Raw genomic sequence first — 25916 nt, 5'->3', positions numbered from 1 at the left:
GCGATATCGAGCAGCGCCGAAACAGACGGAGACGAAGAAGCTCGAGCAAGTGTAGCGATATCGAGGGAGGACGACGCGCGCAATGGGGGCAGCGACGTCGACGCCGACGCCGACGAAGATGCAGACGGAAACCCTAGAGAAGCTCAATGGAGGGCAGCGACGCCGACGAAGACGCGCAATGGAGGGCAGCGACGCCATTGGAAATCCTAGCGGAGCTCTCGAGCTTAGCCGACATCTCGAAAAAGAAAAAGGAAAAAAAAGAAAAAAAGAAAAAAAGTCATATATTTGTGTATGTGCGGCATACTTACATTTACCTTGTTGGTTTTGATTGGTAAAATATGTGGGTAAATTAAAAAGTCATTCAGCCTTTTATAATTCTTGATTGTTCTTTTTTTCACAAAATGATTGTTTAATTGCCTTGATGAAAGTCCATTCTTAAGTCGTATTGCAATTTGAAATCAGCAATGTGATCTTGTATTATCAGATTCTACAAGTTGATTAAAAGAAAAAAAATGGTGAATGGTCCATCATGCCAGGAGAAAAAAATATATGTATGCATTGCTTTCTTTCCCTTGATCAGTACTTTGTATTAATACACTTTTTTGAATGATGAGACCACTTATTGCGTAACTATTCATCATTTAAATTAAATAATGGAAATTTGACATTTAACCTTCTGCTTTAGCTTTGAAAATCTTTTTAAATAAACCGAAATAATTTCTTATGGTTATTGTGAAGGCATTTTTGATAGAAATATATTTAGTACTTCTTAAATTATTATTTTATTTCCTTGCCTATGTTATGTTAAATGTGCCATGAAAATGTACTCGTTTAAAATATTAAATTTGTTATTTTGGTCACTTCCAGTTTTATGTTTTATTTAGAAAATCAATAGAAACCATTCAATTTAAGAATTTATGCGCTGAATTGTTCTATAGGTTCGTAACATGAAGTTCAGTAGAGATGTTAGAAAGCAATTATCTCAGATAATGCAGAAGATATCTAAAGGTCTGGACCATTCATTTCATGTTTCTCTATTCTAAAGAAAATGTATCTAGTTGTGTAGCATGAGCTATATTGTCTCCATTCTTTGTTGTTTTGTTTTGTTTTTTTTTTAATCTTTAGTATTCTTTGTAGTTGTGTAACAATTGTAACAGCTAATCTGCTGCAGGTAGTGTGCAAATCATGTACAAAAGAAGAGAAAAAATAAAATCGGTTGCAGGAGTTATATTCTTCTATGATCATTCAGAACCTGTTGGGATTAATTTTTTTAGTTTATTTTATTTATTTATTTATTTTAAAAATGTCTTTATTTCATGTATTTTTCACATATTTGATTTTAGTATTTTTTAAAGTAAATCAACTTGTTTTTAAAAATTTTCATGCTAAAAGTTGCGTCGAGTTTTTTTTAAAATAAATTAACTTGTTTTCAACGTGACAAACATGTTTCTTTTAAAATCAAAATATCAATAAAACAAATAAAAAATTAAAAATAAAGAACAAAAAATAAAAAATCATCCCAAATAACCCTCTATTATCTTATAATTTATTATTGTCTTTTTTTTACTTAATATCAAATGTTGCTAGCTAATTACTGCATGTGACCAGCTTTTTTGTGAAATTCAGGGGCCATTCGGGATCAATGTTAATTTTTATTTTTTTGTATAATTTTTTAAAAGCATATTTATATACTGCTTGTTTTGTTCGATGAATTTGTAGTGTAAAGTAAACATAATGCAGGGGTTTTCAAAATTTCAGTATTTAGTTGGATGAAAATTCAATGTAGTATAAAATTTTAGTGAATTTATAATTTACCCTATAGCTTAAAACTAGATTTTTTATGTGATTTCCAAATACATTTCAAACGACAACCTTTATCGTCATTGCCTGTGGCTATTGTTGTCATAGCCCATGCCCATCAACTGCCAGCCACTTCCACCCCCTTAACCACCTGCTGCTGCCAACACTCGCATGCTTGCCTGTCGTTGGCTGTCACCCCCTGTTGACTCCCTACACTAACCTACATCGCCATCCTGTCCTATGCCACTGCTGTCTTCCAACCTCCTCTACATGTCAGCCACCTAGTTGTTGTTGGACTTTGCCTTTGCCACAACCGTCCTTGCTGCGCCAACCACCTCAGAGTTGTCGTAATTATAGCTATCACCACCACAGACGTCACCAATGCCGTCGCATGTCATTGCCACCATTCACAGTCGATGTTAGTTTCCACCCACATTTTGTTGCAATCCAACCACCGTCTCTTGCTGACCCACACGTTGTCGCACCATTGACTGCCTGCCTAGTATCGTAACCACCACCACTACTGCTCGCCACCATTGTTCCACATTACCATTGACTATTTTATATTGTTTTTTTTTTCTTAAATAAAAGAAAATTATAAACCTTTTATTTATTTTATGTCGAAATAAACAACTCCAAAGAATTCCAAATATACTGCAATTCAATTATATTACATTTTTTTGTAGTAATCAAAACAGCCCTTTATTGTGTTTTTTACTATTTTTTTTCTTAAAAAACTAAGTCACCTTAAATATTCTAAATAAGTTTAGTTGCTTAAGTATTTTTAGAAAAAACTAAATATATATTATACATATCAAATATGTTTTATTTAATTAAAGTAATAAACAAAATTTTAAATTTAAAAATTTTCCCAAACGGCCCCTAAATGGATGTAAAAAGTGGAAAAAAGCTCTGATGGTTCATGCTCGTCTACAATGAATTTCTTATTACAGTGACTTATGGTGTTCAAACTGGTGATTTTTTGTGGTGCTATTTCATTTTGAAAGTATTTATTGTCTATGTTTCTAATTCTTATCTTATTGGGCACTATTTTCCATTGATTTATCCATAGTTTCAGTTATTGTTGTATACATTAGGTCTTATGTTCAAAATAGTACGATAATAGTTCCAAAATTGTAAGAATCTGTTTGGATTTTGCATGTGGTTATGCTATGAAAACAAGCTGGTAAATCTCTACAATATATTACTGTTGTCCATTTTCAACTTTGAAGAGTTAGATAATTATCTAAAAATTGAAAAACGGTGTTGCCAAGGAAAAATAGAAAAAGGGTAGAATTCCTTCAAATAAGATCAATCAAGATTCTCTAGGTTTTTTTTCAGTAATAACGTTCCTTAATGTTTACAAGTCCATGAAGTCCTAAACGGTGTTGCCATTTTTTTTTTATAACCAAACTAGCAAAATTTGGAAATTGTTAGGCATCACTTTCCAAAATTCCATACACAATTTCTCTTTTATTCAGTAAAATTCAACTACTTATTGAACTAGTCTATAATCGTATTATGAGAACTAATAATTATATTCTAACTTTGTTGGAATTTTATTTAGAGATTTGCACCAATTTTTTCAAAAGGTTTTTTTTTTATTTAATAAAACACAATCCGAAGAATTTGCTCTCAAGAGAAGACTAATTTGAGCATTCCCACAGGGACAGTCCCTTACAATTAATTACCTCCCTAAATTATGAGAGAAATTTAGATTATGGTTCGTATATATGGTCTATGATGCTTGATTTCAGTAGCAAGAATTTTATTGTACGAAATAATATGTAATTGTTTCGGCTTATGGTGGATGGGAAGAAAATGATGATAACGTTAATCAACATTTTATGATTTCTTAATCTCAAGATGTCGTTTGATATACTAGCCTATGAAAATAGTCAATTTAACTAGATCATTCAATTCTTGTCTATAAGCAAGAGTGTACTATTTTAAGTGGCTGTCATAGAATTGGGGGTAACTTCTTAGTGAAGATAATTTTGAACTATTCTTTTTGCAAACAGAGAGCTTTATGTTTTATCGAATGTCTTATGGCTTTCCCATGCATGAGCATTCAGTCTTATGCTATAATTGTAGCATTGATGGCTTCATTGTCAAAGATAATGAATTGGTTATACAGTACTAACTGTATCACTGTGTGAGATTTTCTTAGTTCGATCATATGGATTAGTTGACATTATATTGATATGTACAAGCTTTTGTTATAGTTAAAATTATCTTTCTTGGCATGTTAGTGTGGATGATGGATAAGAAGTTATTTTGAGGACGATGTGGTTGATTATTGATTGAGCTTTTGATCTTTTTTTAAAATTTTTACAAGTGGAAATTGGTGTTTAGATACTCCACTTATGACCGTTATTTGGAATAGAATACACATTTTATTTTGTTTATTAAGACTTTCGGTGATGAAGATTCCTTCTAGTTATGATTACCCAGAATTGTATCTATCATATGTGCTAAGGATATGTATCCTTACATTTGAGAACTTGATTTGGATGGGGTACTCCTTTGATTTTTTTTTTTTTATTTAGTTTATTTTTTTTTCCTTATATAAATCAATAATTAGGGTTAGTTCCAAGAAATGCGCTTAAGTTTTCAGTGTGTAGGATTTTATAAGCTTTTTTATTTTCATATAACAGTCATTCTTTAAGGTAACTTCCATGATGTGCTTTAGTTTTCAATATTTATGATTTTTTTTTAGTGTTATGGAATAATGGTGGTGTTTACATGTAAGCCTTGAGCCGAGGTTTGAACTCGAGTGAGATTTTTATATTTAAAGATTGAGTAAAGCATAATTTTACATTTGATTTTTGTACAATGATTATGGGAGGCTTTGTTAAATGTTTTTTCTTTCTTTTTACAAAGGATCGGGCTTGAGCTAATTTTTATATACCCTTTTGGCATGGTGATTATTATATCCAACTTGAAAACTTGATTCAAATCCAACATAAAAATATCTTTTTTCAAGTTAACTTATATGTAATACTCAGGTCTGGACCAACCTAAATGAATTGAAAAAAAAAATTGCTTGTTTCGAGCCATGATGGGTTTGGTATTGGCCAAGCTTTTTTTTATGAAGTACTATATATATGTATATGTATGTCGGGCCCGGGGGCATCTGCTCAGTGGGTTTCGTTGTCCCGTTTCAGCGGATTGCCTCTCGTTGCGGCTTTTAAGGGAAGTCTAGGCGGACATCTGGGCGCGGGCTTTCTGTGACTCGTCATTAGAGAGGGTGCTCGGCGGCGTCTCTTCGCTGCTGCTAGCTGGTCATCTGCAGCTCACAGAGGGGCTTTCCTCCGCTCCTTGCCCGATGTTTGTCATTGCTTTCTTCATTGTTCTGCTCTCTGCACCTTCATCTATTAGGGATGGCTTCGGACAGATCTTATTTTGTTGCCCTTGCGGGTGCCCAAGCTTTAGGTACACCTAAATCGTGCTTTTTTCCTCCGTTTGAGTGAGAGAATGACATCAAGAAACCTGGTAGGAAGAATGAGAAACCTGCCATCTTTTTTACAGAAGCTGAAGATATTTACCTTGCTTCCTCCTATCGTCTGAATTTGGTCGGGAAGTTTTTGTATGATCATCCCAAAATAGAGCTGATTCGTAAGAAATTTGAGCTTATGCACCTTGTTAAGGAGTGGAAAATTGGACTTTTCGATGGAAGACACTCTCTTATTCAACTTAATAATGAAGAGGATTACGCGCGTTTATTTGCTAGAAGGATTATCTGGATTGATAACAGAGCAATGAAGATTCTGAAATGGTCTGTGGATTTTTAACCACAGACGGAACCACCAATCATTCCAGTTTGGATTCTCCTCCCTTGTTTAAAATTTCATTATTTCACTCGAAAAGTGTTGTATTTTATTGCCTCAGCTTATGGTAAGCCACTTAAAGGGAACATTTCTACTTTTAATCTTTCCCGCCCATCTGAAACCAGATTACTTGTTGAAAGAGACATTACTTTATCCGCTTATGAGGAGATTTTGTTGGACACAAAACATCATAGATATTGATAAAATGTAGTGATTGAGTTATTTCTTTATTGTTCCAACTGTCGTATGTTCGGCCAATCCAGTTCTCAGTGCCACCATCTACATCCCCAACTCAGACCAAAAAAGCAAAACACTCCGCCAAAGGCAGAAAATCTAGCTCCTTTTCAGCTCCAAGTTATTGACACTATTGATCATCAAAAGGATACCTCTGAAGGCGTCACTAATCTCGCAGACAATATGTTAACCATTCAGTCTTCACACAATGTTGTAGCTTCTCCGTCTTTGGAACCTCCAATCGTGGAGGTGAAAGAGATTTTTCAGACCCCACATGCTCTAGAACCTATCACTGATATTACAGGTGGCAATGCTTCTACTGCTTCACTGCCGCCTCATCAGGTCGAGCAAAATGTTGATGTTTCTCAGACTCATGGGGATCATGATGTGCAACAACCTATACATGTTCGGCCACCTTTGGAACAATCCATTGATCAGATGAGTCAATCCTCCGATAAGGAATGGCAGGTCTACACATCTAGGAGGAAGAAGAAGAATTGAGACCTACTTGAGCTCAGGAATCTGATGGATGATACTTTTGTTACTTCGGGTAGTGGTACGCACCTTACCAATCTATTAGCTAGCTCCCTTCCGAGAACTAGAGGCAGAGGGAAGAATAAAGTGAGACGTTCCTGTGACTTTTGCGATTGTTGGTGGCTTTTTGGTTTTTTATCCTTTGTATTTTTGCTTTATTTGGAGTTATGTGTGTTGTATTGTGTGAGTTGGGCTTTTTTTAAGCCCTCTCATACAACCTATCTGTATCTTTTTATCTTTAATATATTAGCCCTTTCCAATGGCGATTTCCATTGCATTTGATTCTATAGCTCGGAGGAGAGGGCTCGCACCTCGCCCTGTTTCGTCGACTTTCGCTCATCCTCTGCTTCGTGCCGACGTTACTGCGTCTCTTTGACGCTGACGACTCGCGTCTGCGTTTGTTGCATCTCGCTCAATTTTGACGCCTACAGTTTTGCACATCTGTCTTTCTTCTGTTTCGACGCTGACGTTCGCCTCTCCCTGCCCGACAACTTCGGTTCGCATCTGTGTGTCGTTCTTTTTCGGGACTTTACAACAAGAGACGCCGACAACTATTATATCGTGATCTTCCATCAGGTGGATCTCCCTGCTCTAATGGCGCTTCCTTCTTCGTTGGTTGAATCTGACAAAGCCTCCTTTGGCCACGTGGTGGGTAATCCTCAGGTGAAGTCGGCAATTGTCTTCCCCTCAAGCTTTAAGGATTGTCGTGATAGTACAGGTGATTGCCCTTTTGCTAAGAAGGGAAGTAGGAAAGGTGAGAAAACAACACTCGTTTTATTTGACTTAGAAATTTCAACCCTGACTAAGAAATTTAAGTTTGCTATAATTTAAAAATTTCAGTGGGGGCACCCACCTATGGAAGTTATTAGAAAAAGTGTTGCTGATCTCATGTTAGTTGACAAGTAGAAAGTGAGACTCATGGATGAGAGACATGTGTTGATTCAACTAACTGTGGCTGAAGACTACACCCAGATTTTCTCCAAGAAATATTTTAATGTTGCAGGCAAGTTAATGAAGATACTTAAGTGGTCTCCTGATTTCTACCCAATTCATGAAACTCTCACTGTACCAATATGGTTCAGTCTACCTGGTCTTAAGTTGCACTTTTTTCATCCTCAGGTTCTCTACTCTATTGGGGTTATTCTTGGGGACGCTATGAAGCTAGATCTACCTACTTTCACTCTAATCAGACTTTCTATGGCCAGAATACTTGTGGAAAAGGATATTACTTTACCTGATGTTACTGAAGTCTGGCTAGGCACAACTCATAATGGATATTGGCAACAAATCGTCAAGGAACACAGACCTCCTTATTGTACCCATTGTAAGATGTATGGGCATACCTTTGATAAATGTCACAAATTCCATCCTAATTTGAAATCTAAGGTTCAAGTGAATAAGGATGGGTCTAACCCCACTACTTTAGACATATCTGTTCCACCTGAGGAGGAAACTATCATAAGACAGGATTTGGTGTCTGATTTAATTGCCCCTGTGGACCCCCCTGACACTATTTTTACTATTTCTGCAATTGATGTGATGCTGGATGGCTCTGCTGGGCAACCTTCACCTTCAAACCCTACTAAAAACAATACTGAAGGACTATTACCTATAAAGGATAATGTTCAGACTGATGATTAGGAGAACCCTGTAGCTCCTCATCTTCAAGAAGTATCCAGTGTAGAGGCGACAACTCATACGTCACATATACTAGAACCTATTATGGGTACAACGGTTGGTAATCCTTCTGCTTCAGCTCTACCACCTCATCAGACTGATTCTTCGGATGAGGAATGATTGGTTTATACTTCTAGGAGGAAGAAAAAGAATGGAGATCTACTTGAGCTCAGGAATTTATGGATGATACTTTGATTACTTCGGGTAATGGTACGCACCTCCCTCTTTTTGTGATGGCTTCGGACAGATAGTATGTTGCTACCCTTGCGGGTGTCCACGCCTCAGGTACTCCTAAATCATGTTTTTTTCCTCTTTGGTTTGAGTTGGTAGACGACATCAAGAAATCTGCTAGAAAAAATGGGAAGCCAGCCATTTTTTTTACGGAAGCTGAATGTAATTAGCTTGCTTCCTCATGTCGTCTGAATTTGGTCAAGAAATTTTATGGTCATCCCAAATGGAGCTTATTCAGAAGGAATTTGAGCTTATGTACCTTTTTGGGGAGTAAAAAATTGAAATTTTAGATTGAAGACACATTCTTATTCAACTTAGTAATGAGAGGATTACACGCTTATTTGCTAGAAGATTAATCTAGATTGATAGCAGAGCAATGAAGATTTTGAAATTGTTAGTGGATTTTGACCCAAATACGAAACCATCAATCATTTTGATCTAGATTCGCCTCCCTAGCCTGAAATTTCATTATTTTACTCAAAAAGTGTTGTACTCTATTGCCTCAGGCCATGGTAAGCCACTTAAAACGGACATTCTCATTTTTAATCTTTCTCATCCCTTTGAAGCTAGGGTACTTGTTAAAAGAGACATCACTTCAATTGCTTTTGAGGAAATTTGAGTAGACACAACACCATGGATATTGACAAAATTTTTTGATTGAGTTTTTCCCTTCGTATTGCTTAAATTGTCGTATGTTCGACTACTTCAGTTCTCAATGTCACCATCTACACCCCCATCTCCGACCAAAAAAATATTCAGGAAGTTAACAATAAAAATGAAAAAGAGATATATTGCGTTGTGGCCGAACACACCCTCTCTCAACATCAGTATATATAATTTGATATCTTTTTCAATTGCTTGTTGTACCAGGTATATATTTTTGAATCCGAAAGTATTCAGGAAATTACGCCTGAGCTATAAAGCATTTAAAGAAAGAGAGTACAAAGGGAAAGGAATTGAACAATAAAAATGAAAAAACTTAGAGCTTTGCTTAATGAAATGATCTATCTATAGTTATAGAGATACCCAAACTACATAATAACATCTAAGGTCCCTTCTATATGAAGAAGCTTTGAGGTATTAAGGTCATTTTTACAACATGTATAAATATATAAATAATGAATTTAATGGTCGATCATGATGACTTTTGGTCGTCAGCACATTTTTTTTCGTTCGGTGATAACAGAGCGAATCACATGTGGATGATGTGAAGACTTCTCGATCAAGCTAATTCGTGATTTTTTCTCAGTTTTGGACTTGTCTTCTCATTTTTTCGGCAATGGGTTGTCTTTTGTTTGGCCTGGCATAGAACCATCCTTCGCTCGGCTAGGTATACAACTATTCTTCGTTTGGCTTGGTATACAATTGTCCCTCGTTCGATCTGTTATGTTGGTCGGCTAGCCTACTGAAGAGAGTGACTTATCAAAATGTTGAGATACTTATCTTTTGAGTTGGCCTTATTTTTTACTTTGACTATGGGTCCCTCCTTTTTGTCGTGTATCTCCATTTTTCTCTAAGACTCATGCTGTCGCGATCTTATCATATATTATTAATTCTCAATTTTTCTTGCTTTTTGAAAGCGAGAGCTGTGATGAAAAGAGCAAATTTAAATGTTGCATTAAATGCTATATTAACTTCATTTATTTCATGATGAGTATTTAATAATCACTCCCTGATTTCTATGCACTGTTATCCTATACATAGGTCGTTACTAATGACCCTCACTTCCGCATTCTATCCTAATCCAAAGCTTTAGCCCATTCCTTATTGAAGGTGTTATGATGGCGAGTGGAAAGATCCATCCTGGCTAGCCATCCGACGAGATTCTGATGTAGGTTTTTCAGAATACCGACTGAAAAAATCCGTCCCTCGAGTAATCCCGTACAAAAGTCGTCCTCCTGAGAGTGGCGTAGTCAATGACTGGGGAAAGCATTCCGAGGGCAGCAAGTCCGACAAGCAGAGGTGATTGAAGCAACTGACTCTCAAGATAAGGCCATTGGATGAGCACAATAAAGATGATGGGAATGACTCGTCTGATGACGTCCCCTTGTTGGGTTAGAAGTCGAACAAGGGTCCGACGATTTCCCTATTAGAGCATCGGCTAAACCTGATGGACAAGAGGGAAAAGACACTTCGCAAACTTTCGAGGGTGTTCCACCTGAGTGATGAGAGTTGCGGGCGCTCCACCTAGGCTTTGTTAGAGTTTCTTGTGTTTGTTGTGGTCTGAGCTGGACCGAATCCTTGCTACAAGGAGTTTATTTGTTTGATCCACTTATTAAATTAGTGATACTGCTCTTCGCCTAATGTGATTTTTTCATAGTGTGTAGACAACCTGATTCGCATTTCTGACTTGCCGGAGGCTGTCGAGGATCAAGTCCCGACCCCTTGGAAGACCACGGAGTACCCATCAATGATCGGTGAAAAGGAATCGACTGATTCCTTTGTTCATCGTACGGACAAGACTGCGAATTTCTTTGCTCGTGAAGCTTAAGCCTGGAAGGAAGTTGAGGCCCAGCGAGAGGCCAACATAAAAGAGTTGAAAGTGTAGCTGAATGCCCTCTCTGAGAAGCTCTCGGTTGAACCCTTTGACCTCCGAGTTGATGTTGCGAGTCACCGGACTGAGAATGCGACCTTTCGAATGGAGGTCGTGAACCTGCAGATGGACTTGCCTGACGTACGACCGCATGCTCGGTTTCTCAAATTCAAGCCGAGGCTGATAGTGTTGATAGGCTAGCCGAGGGTTAGTTCTGTGTCGCAGGGGGTCGACGAGCCTATTGTAAAGTTTTTCCTGTTTGAATAAAGATATGTTCCTGCTCCTTGCATTACGGATTTCTTATTTATGCAAAATATTTTAATTTTTTTTATTGACATGATGCAGAGTTTGCATTCCCGAGGCACGATCAACGGTGTTTCAACTTTTTTTGAACCTTATATAAATGGTTGAGGCCTCTTTGTGACTTCACTTTTTTTCCTTTCTTTACAACTTGTGTTGTATGGTGGCCAATTCAATCAGGGACTTCACCTTCCCTTTTACCGCGAGCTTCGGGCTATTATGAACTACTATGGTGTTGTTCTGGCCTAACTGAAGGGGAATTATATAGCGACAGTCATGACTTGTTGTTTAATGTCGCAAGATGGAGATCCCTTGGTCAAGAAAACTTTTTTCTTAAGTGTTCTATGGTTGATTAACCTCAAGAACAAGGTCAAGGACTAGAAGCGTCATTTTGTTCTGGCTTTAGTGAAGGACTGGGGGATTCTTACTTGCCGTCTTGCGAATTATATAATCGACAAAAGATTTCTCTTCAGATCTGAGGTCTGGCGTTGTTTGTGGAGGGGAAGAGTCTTTCCCTCTTCTAGTATACATCCGAGGATATTGTAAATAAGGTTTTGAATCAGAGCAAGTACAGTTGAATGACCATGGAATTGTGAGTTGCATTGGATGCCGAGAAGACAAAACTACGACTTAACAAGGCGTCCAATGCTTCCGTGAAGAAGCTGAGAGCGAAGAAGCCCTTAAGGGAGGGGGAAAAAGAGCTTTAAAAAGGGACCGCGGGCTCGGATCTTCTTATTTCTAATACCGAAACGACTGTCGTTATTTAACGAGTTTCGACGGACGAGTTAATAGAAATCCTTCCCTTCCGACATGTGACCTGGGGCGCGGCGATGCTACGACTCCTTTCTTTCTAAGATCCGATGTTGATTCTTTTCCAGACGACGAGTCGATTGGGGTTCAAGAGGATCCTCAATCCAATGCATTTGGTTTCATCGACCTTGCAGAGATGGAAATTTAACCGACCATTACCGGACTCTGAAGCCGACAAACAGGTTCCCAGCCGGGGTAGAGAGGAAAGAGTCAGTGGGTAGTGCAAATTCGTCTTTTGCTTCGCTCCCTCGGGGTAATGATGAGTGGACTCTGATACAAGAAGAGGAACCCATGGCTTTTATATTGAGGGATTCTCGTTTCGCCTTTTTTGATCTGCATGGGGACAAGTTTGTCGCAGTCCGGGAGTAGAGTTACATGCTATGGAGCTCGCAGACACATTGTGGTTAGCGAGTTTCAAGGAAAAGTTATACAGTCTTAGCCCTTTAGAGCCTTGCTTCTTGATCGATAGGTATTAGCTGCTGGGGACGACGTCGTCTCGTCATCTGTCTAACTTGTATCTCGACACTGTAGCTGAAACCGCTCGGGCAAGGAAGAAGACGAAGGTTGTCTAGGCCCATTTGAAGAAGACTTTACAGCGAGCGGATGAAGCTGAGGCTCTTCTTACTAATGTGGAGGAGATTCTAGCAAGGGCCTCAGAATAGCTCTCAGTCGTGCTTGAGGAGAATGATGATTTATCTGCGAAGGTCGCTTTGTCAACCACGACCGAGATGCTTTCTGAGGAGCTGGAAAACCGGTTTTGTCTTGGTATAGAGTTTGCCATCAACCAGTTTGTGAGATTGGGAATGGTTGATGTGAAATACACGAGCCTAGGTGAATTTGCCAAATTTTTTTCGGCCCCGTCTCCTTTGGCCAAAAGGCCTGCCAGAGAACATGGTAAATCAGTCGAACAAGGTGGATCTTCAACTTCTCGTCCCTACAATTTTTGTATTGAGGGATTTTCCCTCTTCTCTCCCTCTTTTTTTATTTTAATTTTGTAAATTGGAGCCACTTTTGTAATTATAAAGACTTACTGGAAAAATAAATTTTTGGTTCGGTCGCTCTCTATACTTTTCTTCTGTTTGTGATTGCATATTCTTCTGTCTGGATGTCATTTGTGCATTTTGATGATGAACTCCTTAGATGTTTTTGCCAGGAGTTATTAGATCACTAGCCCTATGGCTAAGGATTTTAGTTGTGTGCATAGCTTACAATTCAAAAAATAGAAGAAGAGTGCCAACGAACATTTTTCATTCTCATTATGTCAGTTCAAACTCGTACAAGAGATTTTTATTCAAGGAAAAGAGTTGTTTTATCTTGTCCTCGCTCCAAGTTCTCAGAACGTCATCTCTCGTGTGACTCCTTCCGTTCTGAGATCTGATGTTGATTCTTTTCTGGACGACGAGTTGATTGGGGCTTAAGAGGATCAGATTCTCAGTTCGATGCTTCTGGTTTCATCGACATTGCTGAGAGAGGGAAAGATAGTCCGCCGTCTCCGAACCCCGAAGCCTGCAAAGAATGGGGTCCTCGTCGGGGTATCGATATGGGAAAGGTAGGCTATGTGCTTAAGCCGAATTTGGAGGCATCGACCACAAATCATTGGTCCGATCAAGGCAGTATTAGCCCTAGTGCTGAACCTGAAAGCAATTCCCCAGTTCCTGAGAAGTTTCAGCTAAGGAAGGGAAAAAAACTTGTGGTAGTTTTCTTACTTGCTTGTTGAAGTATCAGGTGGTTCGTCTCTTAATTTCCTTTTGGCGAATAGCAGAGTCGGCGCAGATTTCTTGGACAAGATCGAGTGCAAGCTTAACTCCTTCGTCATTGGCCTCTTGCCATTCCACAAGACTTTCTTCATCGAAGGGGGACACCATAATAGTTCTTTGGCTGTGATGGTTGTACTCCATTGGCAGCATTGCTTCCATATCATGAGATAGCATGAATGGAGTCTGTCCTATTGTGTTGATAACATTGTTCGAATGACCTATAATTCTGATGACAGGAGAAATACCCAATTCTTTTTGCTCCTTCGACTTTTTCTTCAAGAGATTTTGGATTAAGCTTGTTGGCTGCTTCAGTTTGGCCATTAGTGCGCGGGTGGTGTACAAATGTGTATTTCAGGTTTATTCCTTGGTTTGCCAAAAGTTTTTTACCCTCGTTGGCGAACTGAGTGTTGTTGTCGGTTATGAGGATTAAGGGGAGCTCGTGGCAGTAGATGAGTTCTATCCAGATGAAATTCTAAACTGGAGTAGCGGTGATTCGGGTGAGTATCATTCCTGTCCACTTTGAAAAGTAGTCTACGTCAGGAGGGACTTGTGCTAACCCGTGGAGGGTGGAAATGACCCGAGGATATCCAATCCCTAGGTGACGAAAGACTAGAGGCTCATTATAGGTTACAATTGATAGGTTGGTTGTTGTTGCAGGGGACCGTATTTTTGTCATTGTTCGCTCCTTGCTAATCCTTCAGCATCTTTGAAAAGTGTAGGCGAAAAGTATCCTTGACGTTGTATTCGATGGGCCAAGGTTCTTTCTCCTGAGTCAGTCCCGCATTCACCTGAATATACTTCATTGAGGAGGTAAAACACCTCAAGTAAGGTGAGGTAAACGGATATTCTAAAGAGCATTCCTTCTATCATAAGATACTGAATCACCTTAATTTTGAAACTCTTTTGATTGGTTACTTCATTCATCAGTTTCCTAGTTTAGTGGTAGTGGATGTAGGGATCCATCTAGCTTTTTGGTCGTCTAGTGGATATTTCCATTGCCGCGGGTTTTTTGATTGTCAATCATACCAATCTTTGGGATGTTTCACCTCCTAGATGGGTACATTTGGAAAAGAGATTGGCTAACATGGTCAATCTTGAAGCTTGCGAGCCGCCCAATCTCTACTTTTATCTTGGTGAGGTACTTGGCCATCACCTCATCCCGACCCTCTAATTCTCCGTTTATCTGCTTGACTATGAGTTGTGAGTCTGGTTTTACATAGACGTGACGAGGTCCCATATTGTACCAACGATCAGGGTGTCGTATTCCGTCTTGTTGTTAGTGTTGTTAAAACCTACCACAATTGAATGATAGTAGTGCTCACCAGATGGGCCGCTCAAAGAGAGTTCTCCATCGGTGTACAAAATCTACATGCAATATTCGTTGATGATCTCTTCATTATGCTTGGTTGGTTCAGAAAAATCTACCAGGCAGTCCGCCAATGTCTGGGCTTTGATCCTCGTTCAGAGGACGTAAGAAATATCGAATTCACTCAACTCTACTGCCACTAGAGGAGCCGACCAAAATGCTCTGGGCAAGTTAGAATTTATTTGAGGAGATGATTGGTGACGGCTCGGATCGGGTGCGTTTGAAAGTAGGGCATGAGCTTGCAGGCAGATGTAACAAGAGTGAAAGTTAGTTTTTCCATGACAGGGTACCTGATTTTGGTTCTCCTCAGGACTCAGCCAGTGTAATAGACAAAGGATTGTTTTCCTTATTTTTACTGGACTATCACTGAACTGATGGCCTCAAGTCTGACCCCAAGGTACAAAGAGAGTTCTTCGTCCAGGCTTGGACTTTGGACGAGTGGCGATGAAGATAATGAATCTTTGAGAATGCTTCCTCGCATTTGGTGCTCCAATTGAAATGTTTGGTTTTTCTCAGAGTTTTGAAAAACACGACACACTTGTCGTGCGATTTGGAGATGAATCGGCTAAGACCTGCTATTCGACCGGTTATTCTTTGTACCTTTTTATTTTTCTGGGGAAAAGGCATGCTTAGTTAAGCTCGCGCTTTCTCTAGGTTGGCCTTGATACTATCAGGGGTTAGGAGATAATTTAGGAATTTTCCGGTCGAGGCTCCGAAGATGCATTTTAGGGGGTTCAACTTCATATTAAATTTTCTAAGGATTTTAAATGTTTCGGTTAGATCGTTTTTGTGTTGTTCTGTCGTCATACTCTTTACCAATATATCATCCACATACACCTTAACCTTTCTTCCTTTTTTGTTTTGAGAAAAGTACATCTATCAGTCGCTGGTAAATAGCCCCGGTTCTCTTAAGTTCGAAGTGCATTATATTAAAGCAGTACACTTTCACAGGTGTTGAAAACCAGTTTTTCTACGTTCGCGGGGCACATCTTGATTTGGTGGTTTCCGGAGAAAACATCCAGGAACCTCATCACTGAATATTCAACCGCTGAATTCACCAACAAGTCGATCCTCGACAATGGATAATTGTCTTTTTAGCAGACAACGTTTAAGTTGGTGAAGTCGACACACATTCATTAGTTTTTGTTAGGCTTTTGCACCATAACCATGTTGAAAGCCCAAGTCGAGTATTGCACTTCTTGAATATAGCCTACTTCCATTAGCTTCTTCACTTCTCGGATCGGTTCAGCCAAGGTAGCGGCAGATGACCTCAACTTTTGCTTCGCTGGTCAGGCAGTAGGATTGACATTCAGTCGATGACATGAGACGTCAATTCAACAATCCTGATATTTCCGCTGCAGACTAGGCGAAGGAGTTTTTATTCTCCTTGAGGGTCTAGATAATATCTTTTGATTCGAAATCAAAAAGTTTGTTGATCAAAAAAAATTAACCTTTCTTGTCATCGTTGGCGGGGATTTGAAGGGTGGCCTCGCTGGTCTCGAGGCCACCCTCTATCTGGTTCTGCAGCTTGAGTTGCTTTTGGTTGATGCTGGTTACCGCTTGGAGGTAGCATCTCCTTAACTGTTTTAGGTCTCGAACGTAATGATCTTGCTGTCTCACAAGATTTTTACACCTACATGATATGAGGAGTTCACTGCCCAGAAGTTGTTCAACAGCAGTCCGTTGAAGATCGTGTAATGTGGGCGGAGAGTCAACTACTTAAAAGTTTTCGGTCCTTCTGAATTGCTTGTCTTTGTCTCCCCAATCGATTGTTACAGCATTCACACCGAGGACCTCTTTCCTTTCTCTTGAGAACCCATAAAGGAGCCCGAAAGACGTCGTCATCTCCTGTGTCTCCAGGTTCTAGTTGAATGCCGCCTTGAACAAAATATTTATCAAGCTCCCGGTGTCGATGAGGATGCTTTCTACCTTGTAATCGTTAATCAAAGTTGTGATGACAATTGCGTCGTTATAGGTGTTACCTTTTGCCGATAGGTCTTCATGGGTAAACATGATGGGGGAATGTTTCGCCTATCTTGGGACGAGAGCAGTGCGTACAACTTTCATGATCAGATCTTCTTTAGGCTTGATCGACTGGAAGACTCTCTGCCTCCTCTAAGTATTGTTGGTATTATTCCTTCGATCTAGATGGTGTTTGCCCTGACGGGTTCGTTGGATGTTCTGTTTGCTGGGGCCTTCCCCTGCCTACAAGTTGTTGCCTTGCCAATGACAAGTTCTTTTAATTTTCCAACCTTTATCAAGACTTCGACAAGGTTCTTGAGATTTTTGCATTCTTCTTTGTCGTGATCGTGGTCCCTATGATAGGCACAGAAATTGTTTGGATATTGTGCTGAACTCCCAGCTCTCATTAGCTGAGGTTTTTTGAAATATTCTTTATTTTGGATGGCCTCTACTAGATTGTCCATCGAAATTCTCAACGGGGTTATTTTTATTGGCTCTTGTTGTATCGGTGGTTGTTCCTTATATTGGGTCGACCGTTGATTAGAGTATTGAGCCTGATTATCTTAGTTGTTGTATTTAGCATTCCTTTTTTTTCATGGCGTGTTTGATTGTTTTTGTAATGATGATGAGTGTGTGTGTGTGTGTGTGTTCACTCTCTAGCCATTATCCATTGTTCTCTACACCGATTGAGGGTCGGCGACTTTTGCCCGGGCCTCTTGTCGATTGTTGAGAATATATTCCTCTGATGTGATGTGGTGGTTGTTGGTCATCTCCAATAACTCGGCAAGAGACTTTAGCTCACACAACCCGCGTACTTAAAATGTTCACTTTTTACTCCCTATGTCAGAGCAATTTGTCCGATCAGAAGTTCTAGGTTCTTTATTTCGAGCATTTCCCTTTGGAACCTTGTGATATGCGAATGGAAAATCTTTCCTTTTGACTTTATATGTAAGAGAGCTTGGGATTTCTGTGGCGGCTTCTGCGCACTGATGAAGTCGGCCATGAATAGCCTCTTGAACTCGGAGGGGATGACTTTTGCTTGAAGGGCATTAACTATTCGAGACCGACTCTTTTAGTGTAGTAATGAACAACCTACATTTGAATGTGTAACTGATCTTCAGCATGCTGACTGCCGACTCGAAAGCGGCTACATGGTTGGCTGGATCAGTGAGACCTTTATATGAATCGAAGTTGGGTGTTTTGAACTTCTCTGGGGGTTCAACCTTATAGATTTGTCGGGAAAAGTATTTTCTGCCTGACAGAGGGTTGTGGTTCACGTGGTTTGATGTCTTTCTATTTGGGCTGACCCGACACTGTCTTGGTAGTGGAAATCCTTGACCCTATCTTCTATTGGTTGAAATCTTCGACCGATGGGCGCCAATCCATCTCGTCGGTTGCTTGGTGTTGGTTCTTCTCTGCGACTAGGCTCTTGACGGTCGTATTCCTAGTGGTTCTGACTCCATGGATTTTGGCTACCTCAAGCAATGCTTCTTTAAAAGCGCCTACCATTTGTTCTCTCATCTCCAATATTAGTTGTTCTTTCATCTCCATCACTTATTGTCGCACTATCTTTCTTTTGCTATCTATGTCCACTCTTTGGTTATGTGTAAATACAGTCCTTTCTCTCTGTTATGCTTCTCTTTTAGTATGTTGAATCTTAAAGTGTTCAGGAAATCACACCCAAGGTTTAAAGTGTATAAAGAGAGGGAGAGTAAGAATAGAAGAGGAGGTGAACAGTAAAAACGAGAGAATCTAGAGCTTTTCTTCATGAAATGGTCTCCTATTTATAGGCATAGGAGATACCCAGAGTAAATAATTATATATAAGTCTCCCTTCTACACAAAGAAATTTAGGATGGTCTCCTATTTATAGGCATAGGAGATACCCAGAGTAAATAATTATATATAAGTCTCCCTTCTACACAAAGAAATTTAGGATGGTCTCCTATTTATAGGCATAGGAGATACCCAGAGTAAATAATTATATATAAGTCTCCCTTCTACACAAAGAAATTTAGGATGGTCTCCTATTTATAGGCATAGGAGATACCCAGAGTAAATAATTATATATAAGTCTCCCTTCTACACAAAGAAATTTAGGATGGTCTCCTATTTATAGGCATAGGAGATACCCAGAGTAAATAATTATATATAAGTCTCCCTTCTACACAAAGAAATTTAGGATGGTCTCCTATTTATAGGCATAGGAGATACCCAGAGTAAATAATTATATATAAGTCTCCCTTCTACACAAAGAAATTTAGGATGGTCTCCTATTTATAGGCATAGGAGATACCCAGAGTAAATAATTATATATAAGTCTCCCTTCTACACAAAGAAATTTAGGATGGTCTCCTATTTATAGGCATAGGAGATACCCAGAGTAAATAATTATATATAAGTCTCCCTTCTACACAAAGAAATTTAGGATGGTCTCCTATTTATAGGCATAGGAGATACCCAGAGTAAATAATTATATATAAGTCTCCCTTCTACACAAAGAAATTTAGGATGGTCTCCTATTTATAGGCATAGGAGATACCCAGAGTAAATAATTATATATAAGTCTCCCTTCTACACAAAGAAATTTAGGATGGTCTCCTATTTATAGGCATAGGAGATACCCAGAGTAAATAATTATATATAAGTCTCCCTTCTACCACTCAATTGTACCACTGGGTAGGTGGTCTGTGGCCCGCTTTAATACTACTTGACAGGGAACCAGTGTTTGGCCAAGCAAACTGCGTAAGAAGCTTTTTGGGCTTTGGCTGCTGGAGAAGATTTATTCACGGTTTTATTAATGAAGGGTTCGGGGATACCTAGACCATGGGTTAATACATCTACATCATTTATGTGTTGATCATAATTATTGCTGAATACAGGTTCATGAGTTATTTGGAAAGCGAACAAGTATTTGTTCTTTTATTTTTACTGTCCTCCAAAAACACTCCCTGGGCATTGTATTGACATCTTCTGAACACCAAATAAATTAACACCACTTGTTGAAAGTGTATTATCGAAATAATTTGTCTCACCCGAGGTTCTTCCGGCAAATGCTAATTTCTATAATATTTTTCTTTTTCTTTTTTTTTTTCTTACTTATTATTATCCCATTAATAGCATACATTTTAGTAAGGTGCATAATGTGAATTTCTTTTTTTTTTTGTGTACCAAGTGTTTTAAAATTTAAATTGTATTTTTTATGTAATTATGTTCAAGATGGCATGTTTAGAGATGAGGTGTTCTTTAAACAAATGTTTTGGAATGTAATTTTCTTTTCTCACTGTTATCAATTTATTAGTTGGCTATTATTACTGTTTTCTAAATCATATTTTTATGATTGTTGTTCTTGTTAATTTAATTATTCTAACTTTATTTATTTAGAATTGACTCTTGTTTTGGTTGTTGTGTTGTTAATCACTTAGCCTGAATCAAATGTTGTTTTGAACATTTCGCATTTTTTTTTTGTTCCCTCTGTGCTACCTGCTTTGTCATTTAGGACTTGATCATAAAAAATTAGGGGTATTTACAAATAAATCACATAATTCCTTTTTATTTACATATATAACGCCAAAAACTTTAATGTTTAAATATCTGTAATATTTAAATCTTTAACATCACATAAAAATTTCACTACTAAGTTTCTTAAAGTGAAATATACCTAAATTTGATATGATTTTGGCACTAAAGTTTTATGTGTAAATGTCACTTTAGGTGTTAGATATGTACATAGATAAGAATTGTGTGGTATTTATCTAAGTTCACTCTTCTTGTTCATATGGAAACATACATAATTACTGTGTTAAACCATAAGAATGATAACACTTTCCTGCTTTTGAACAATAGGTCCTGTGGATATACAATCCAGTGTAAGGCAGAAAAAAGGTGAACAAGAGTACCGAAGTTTGAGAAAAGCCTTGTGCAGGGGCTTTGGAAACCAGCTTGCAGAAAGAATGCTTCACCACAATGGCTTCCGAACACTTGGTTATAGGTCACAACTTGTTCAGGTATCTTCCACCTCTAAGCAGATGGAATTTGTCTTTCATGTATATAATGTCTTGCAATATATATATTTTAACATAGTGAGATCTTACCATCTCATCAGCCTGTTTACACACAATCCAACTGAGTTCCTTAAGCGATTCCTATATTGCACTACTGGCATATCCATCTTAGGTTGTGTTTGGGGCAGCTTAAATGGAGCGGCGCTGTGGGAAAACGCCACGGTTAATGTTTGTTTCGTGTGGTGTGGTAGCTTATTTAGAAATTTTTGTTAAAACGCAGCCGCTGCGAACCTATTATCTTTGTTGCCCCTCCTTGCATTCGTGTCTTTGCCCTAGCGGTTCATTCTCTCTGCCCCGCTCCTCTTTCTCCTCTCTCATGTCCTGTTCTAGTGATTCCTTCTCTCGCTGTGAGAGAATCGCCGAGGATCTCTGGTTCCCCTTTTGTCCACTATCCTCAGGTATCTTCTTACCTCACTCTTTGCCCTTATGTTATTTCACTTTTGAGGTTTGTGGCTTTGCTATATAGAGAAATGCTTTCTATAAATTTTATATTGAAATCCTGTTTTCTGAAAAATTTATTGTTTGTGGTTGTCGTATGTGGCTTGGCATTTTGCGGTTTAGGTTGTTTCTCTATAAAGAAATTGAGAATCTAGGGAGAGGACAACACCAGATTATATATCAATTTTATATTGATTTTGAAATTATTAGGTATTTGCAGTTTTGGCTCTTTGCTCTTTGTGGGTTTTGGTTCACTCTAGTTTTTGGCTTATTGTTTGCGGTTTGTTAGTGTTCTATGGTGAAAATGAATATAAAGAGGTGAAAACATATATTGCATATCATTTTTTTGTGAAATTTAGATTTTCTTAGGTTTGTGGTTTTGGTTCTTTGCTCTTTGTAATTTCTAGTTCATATATAATGTGCATTCTTTTTAGGCCTTGCAGTTTTTGGTTCATCTTGGTTTGGTGACCACAGGGTTAGATGGGGGATGGTGGCATGCAGGGATCTGTTGAATTCATATAAAAAGTGCATTTTATTTTTCTATGACATTTGAAGGTTTTATGAATGGGGATGGTTGCTATTGGTGGTTTGCGACCACTGTGTTTGATGGATTGTTATTGTTACTTTGCAGCTACTGAGCATTATGGGTTAATATTGTTGCTTTACGGCCACTGTATATGATGGGTTTCTATTGTTGGTTTATGGTTTTTGTGTTTGGCCATTGAATAATATCGGTATGTTGTTCGAATTTTTCAATTTAGTAGTATGTTGGTTGTGATGGTGGTGGTTGTGTGTTGGTGTTTATGATAAATTTGTGGTGGTTATGTTGGTTGTATTTGTGTGGTGGTTGTGGTGGTGGTGACGTTGGTGTGGTGGTGGTGGTAATGGTAGTGTGGTGGTGTTGGTGTGATGGTGGTGATGGTTTTGTTGGTGTTGTTTTGTTCGTATGTGTGGTTGGTGTTGTTTTGGTCGTATGTGTGGGTGTAGTGGTTGTGGTGTGTGTGTTGCTGGTATGTGTGAGGGCAGTGATGGTAGTGGTGGTGGGGTGGTGCTAGTGGTACTGTGTGATGGTTTGTGGGTGTAGTGGTTGTGGTGTGTGTGTTGCTGGTATGGGTGGTGGGGTGGTGGTAGTGGTGGTGGGGTGGTGGTAGTGGTACTGTGTGATGGTTTGTTGGTGGTATGGTGGTCGTGGTTTTGTTGGTGGATGCAGTGGTGGTAATGTGTTTTTTTTTTATGTTACCTTTTCAGATGTGTGGGGCTTAAAATGGTACTTTTGGTTTTCATGATAAACTTGTATTAGCTGCACAAATTTATGTTGCTTAATTCTTTTCATGCTAGTAGACGTGATGGCTAAGAAAAAAGAAATTAGTTAGTCTGTTATGGGGACATTAGTGATGGCTAAGAAAAAAGAAATTAGTTAGTCTGTTTTGGGGACATTATTTATGCTACTTATTGGATATTATTTACGCTATTTTCATTATGTTTGAGTTTTATTCTTTTCATTGTTGGATATATTTCATTGCCTTTTGGAATATTCACTGCCATTATTTTTTGTTTAATGCATCACTTGCTAATTCAGTGTTATTTATGTGTTAGTTGCATAAAAATGAATAACATGGATAGAGAAAGGTGAAGTAAAATTGCAGCTGCAATATTCTTAATCTATGAATATTAGAACTCATATATTGCTCGATATCTTTGTATGAGATCCACGTACATTAGCAGCAAGTGGGTTGGGGTGTTGTTTGTGGGTCATCTCACAAGATTTAACATGTTTCGTATGACATAGCTCACATTTATTGATCTATTAGAAGAACTGCACAGAAATTCTGGACTCCGTGAATCATCTAAGGATGACTTCAAGAGAGGTGCTAGCTTTAACTATCTATATTTTGTTACAAAATAAGTTTATGAGAGGAGTCATGAAGCGATTCTAACATTCATAAGTTACAATTAGCAGATATTTATTAGTTGGATTGGATGCACTTATCAACTTATCCTCATGAATTATAAGACATGAAGACCCAATATTTCAAAACACTCCTGTAGAGACTTCACGTGATTAACACTATATGTCATATTTCAAGGTAGATTTTTGTCTTCATATGTATCAAAATTCACTTAAGAGTGTTAACCCTAATATCTAACATAAATGACCTACGATTATATTGAAGCAATTGATGGAATGCATGTCGATGCATTCGTGTCAAACAGTGAAAATATTGCATATATTCGACGTTGTGGGTCACCAACGCAAAACATTATGACTCTATATGATTTTAATATGTGCTTCATTTTTTTGATGGCCGGATGGGAAGGAAGCGCCCACAATAGTCGTGTATTTAAGTTTGCCACACAAACTGACAAATACAACTTTCTGAAGCCGCCTCTAAGTTTGCTTCCATAGGGAAAAATAAAATATTTATTGCATCACAATATTAATGAATAAACTTATAACAAGGAAATATTATCTATTATAAAGAGGATATCTTAAGACATTCCCTGATATAAAATATCATTTTATCTGATTTCGAAGAACCAACAAAGCTTGGGGCAGAAAGGAGATGGTTAACAAGAGGCACTTATCTTTACATGGAGCTATTGCAAGGACATTTGGGGTTTGTAAAAAAAAAGGTTATTTTACGTGATATGCCCACTTATCTTTTCAACAATCAAGTGAATATTGTTGTCGCTGTGATGACTCTCCCCAACTATATTTGTCAGCATCCATCGCGTATGTTATTGCATTCCATCACATTTTGTTCAGATGAGCAATCAATGTTATTTCACTTCAGAAATAATTTTGAACAACTTCTGAACAAAATAGCTCTTAAAAAACCTTTCATTTTCTATCCCAATCCATCTTTCTTTGTCCTTTTCCTTGTTTGTATTAAACGAGGATTATGCTCATTGAATTTAATTTTAAAAATATATAAGCAGCATGCACCAAGCAAAACTTGATTTCCAGTTCTTACACACAATTCAGGTTCACCCATCTTCAATGCTGGAAACTAATGAAGATGGCAGGTTGCCAGACTACGTTGTGTACCATGAACTTATCAGTACCTCCCGCCCCTTTATGAGGAATGTTTGTGCAGTAGATATATCATGGGTTGCGCCTATTTTAAAGAAGCTGGAGAAGATGGACATCCACAAGCTGAGGTATTATTCAGAACTTTCAGGTCTTGCATAGGTCCATACTACTTATACCTGTCATTTGCTTGAGAAGGTTCTATGTTTCTGCATTTGAAATTGCACCATTTTTTATTAAATCGAGGTTATTTTAATTTTGATTTGTTATAATCACTTATCAGTGGTGGATTGGAGAGTGAAAAAATCGAACAAGCAGAGCACAAACAGCTCCAGCTACACAATTTAGAGGAAAGCGGCAGCGGCAGGGGTGACTCCATGGAGAGTAGAATTCAGGCAGCTCGTGAGCGCTATCTTGCTCGTAAAGCAAATAAATAAATAACTTTCGATCTAAGATGCCGAGTCAAATTGGTGATGGAACCAGTTAACAAGCTACATGTTTTCTTTTATGTAATTTAGGAGTCCAGGCGCAAGATTTCCATACCAACGAGTGTTATTGTATGTCTGTCCAGGCGCAAGATTTCCATACCAACGAGTGTTATGGAAACATCAGCATCAATTCAGGTATGGATGGAGCGAGGACTTCGTCCTGCTATCTTCTAAAATAACAGATGAGCACTTTTATACCACTACGAAATGTTTTTTTGTTGTACGACTTTAAGGCCTTGAGCAATTAAATATATCGCCAATTTGTTTTATTTGAAAAAAGATGTTACTGGATTATAGTTCCTGTGCTATATTATATATATATATATATATATATATATATGTATATATATACATTTCATTTGACCATGAATAAAAAGTAGCAGAACATTTTGAGCAGCTCTAATGCGTAATGGCTATTTCGGTTTCATATCAAATCTATGCTATTTTTTATTTGAAAAGTGATTTCTGTTTATGCTCTTCGTTTAATTTAGCTCTTATTTAAAATTTTCATCTTAAGTTTATTTCCTTAAGTTATCTATTCATTATTGTAGAAATTCATTCAAATAATATACACATTTGATTCGGTAATATTAAATAATATTCTTTCGTATTTAAATCCATTTTTTCTATATAATATTTGCCATCTTTAGAGTGAAAGAGTAAAGAGCGCAAAAAAAAAAAAAAAAAAAAGCTAGGCAATTCATAATGTTATGGACATTTATATGTAGCCGTTTAAGTTTTAGACTGCCACTTAGTTTCAATTTAATCTTTTGGTTATGCAAAGTCGATTTTAAAGTGGCTGGCCATAATTTATTAAAATAAATAAATAAATAAAAGCTGGCCATGCTAAACTTTGAGGGTA

The 25916-nt window shown here is 38.1% G+C and overlaps 1 protein-coding gene across 4 annotated transcripts in view; it reads left to right on the top strand.

Moving 5' to 3' along the window:
- The window catches only part of LOC110030311 (probable pre-mRNA-splicing factor ATP-dependent RNA helicase DEAH4), a 156566-nt gene extending 131440 nt beyond the window's left edge, over nt 1–25126 (top strand). For all 4 annotated transcript variants that reach the window (XM_020732966.1, XM_020732965.1, XM_020732967.1 and 1 more), the window contains 4 exons: nt 939–1008; nt 20880–21040; nt 24522–24697; nt 24850–25126. In XM_020732966.1, the coding sequence (XP_020588625.1) occupies nt 939–1008; nt 20880–21040; nt 24522–24697; nt 24850–25003 (561 nt within the window). In that variant the 3' untranslated portion in view covers nt 25004–25126. The remainder of the gene's footprint in view (nt 1–938; nt 1009–20879; nt 21041–24521; nt 24698–24849) is intronic.
- Nucleotides 25127–25916: the final 790 nt, after the last annotated feature.

This window comes from Phalaenopsis equestris, unplaced genomic scaffold (genome assembly GCF_001263595.1).
Source record: "Phalaenopsis equestris unplaced genomic scaffold, ASM126359v1 Scaffold000697, whole genome shotgun sequence".
Lineage (NCBI taxonomy): Eukaryota > Viridiplantae > Streptophyta > Magnoliopsida > Asparagales > Orchidaceae > Phalaenopsis > Phalaenopsis equestris.
This window is presented reverse-complemented; position numbering and strand designations above follow the sequence as displayed.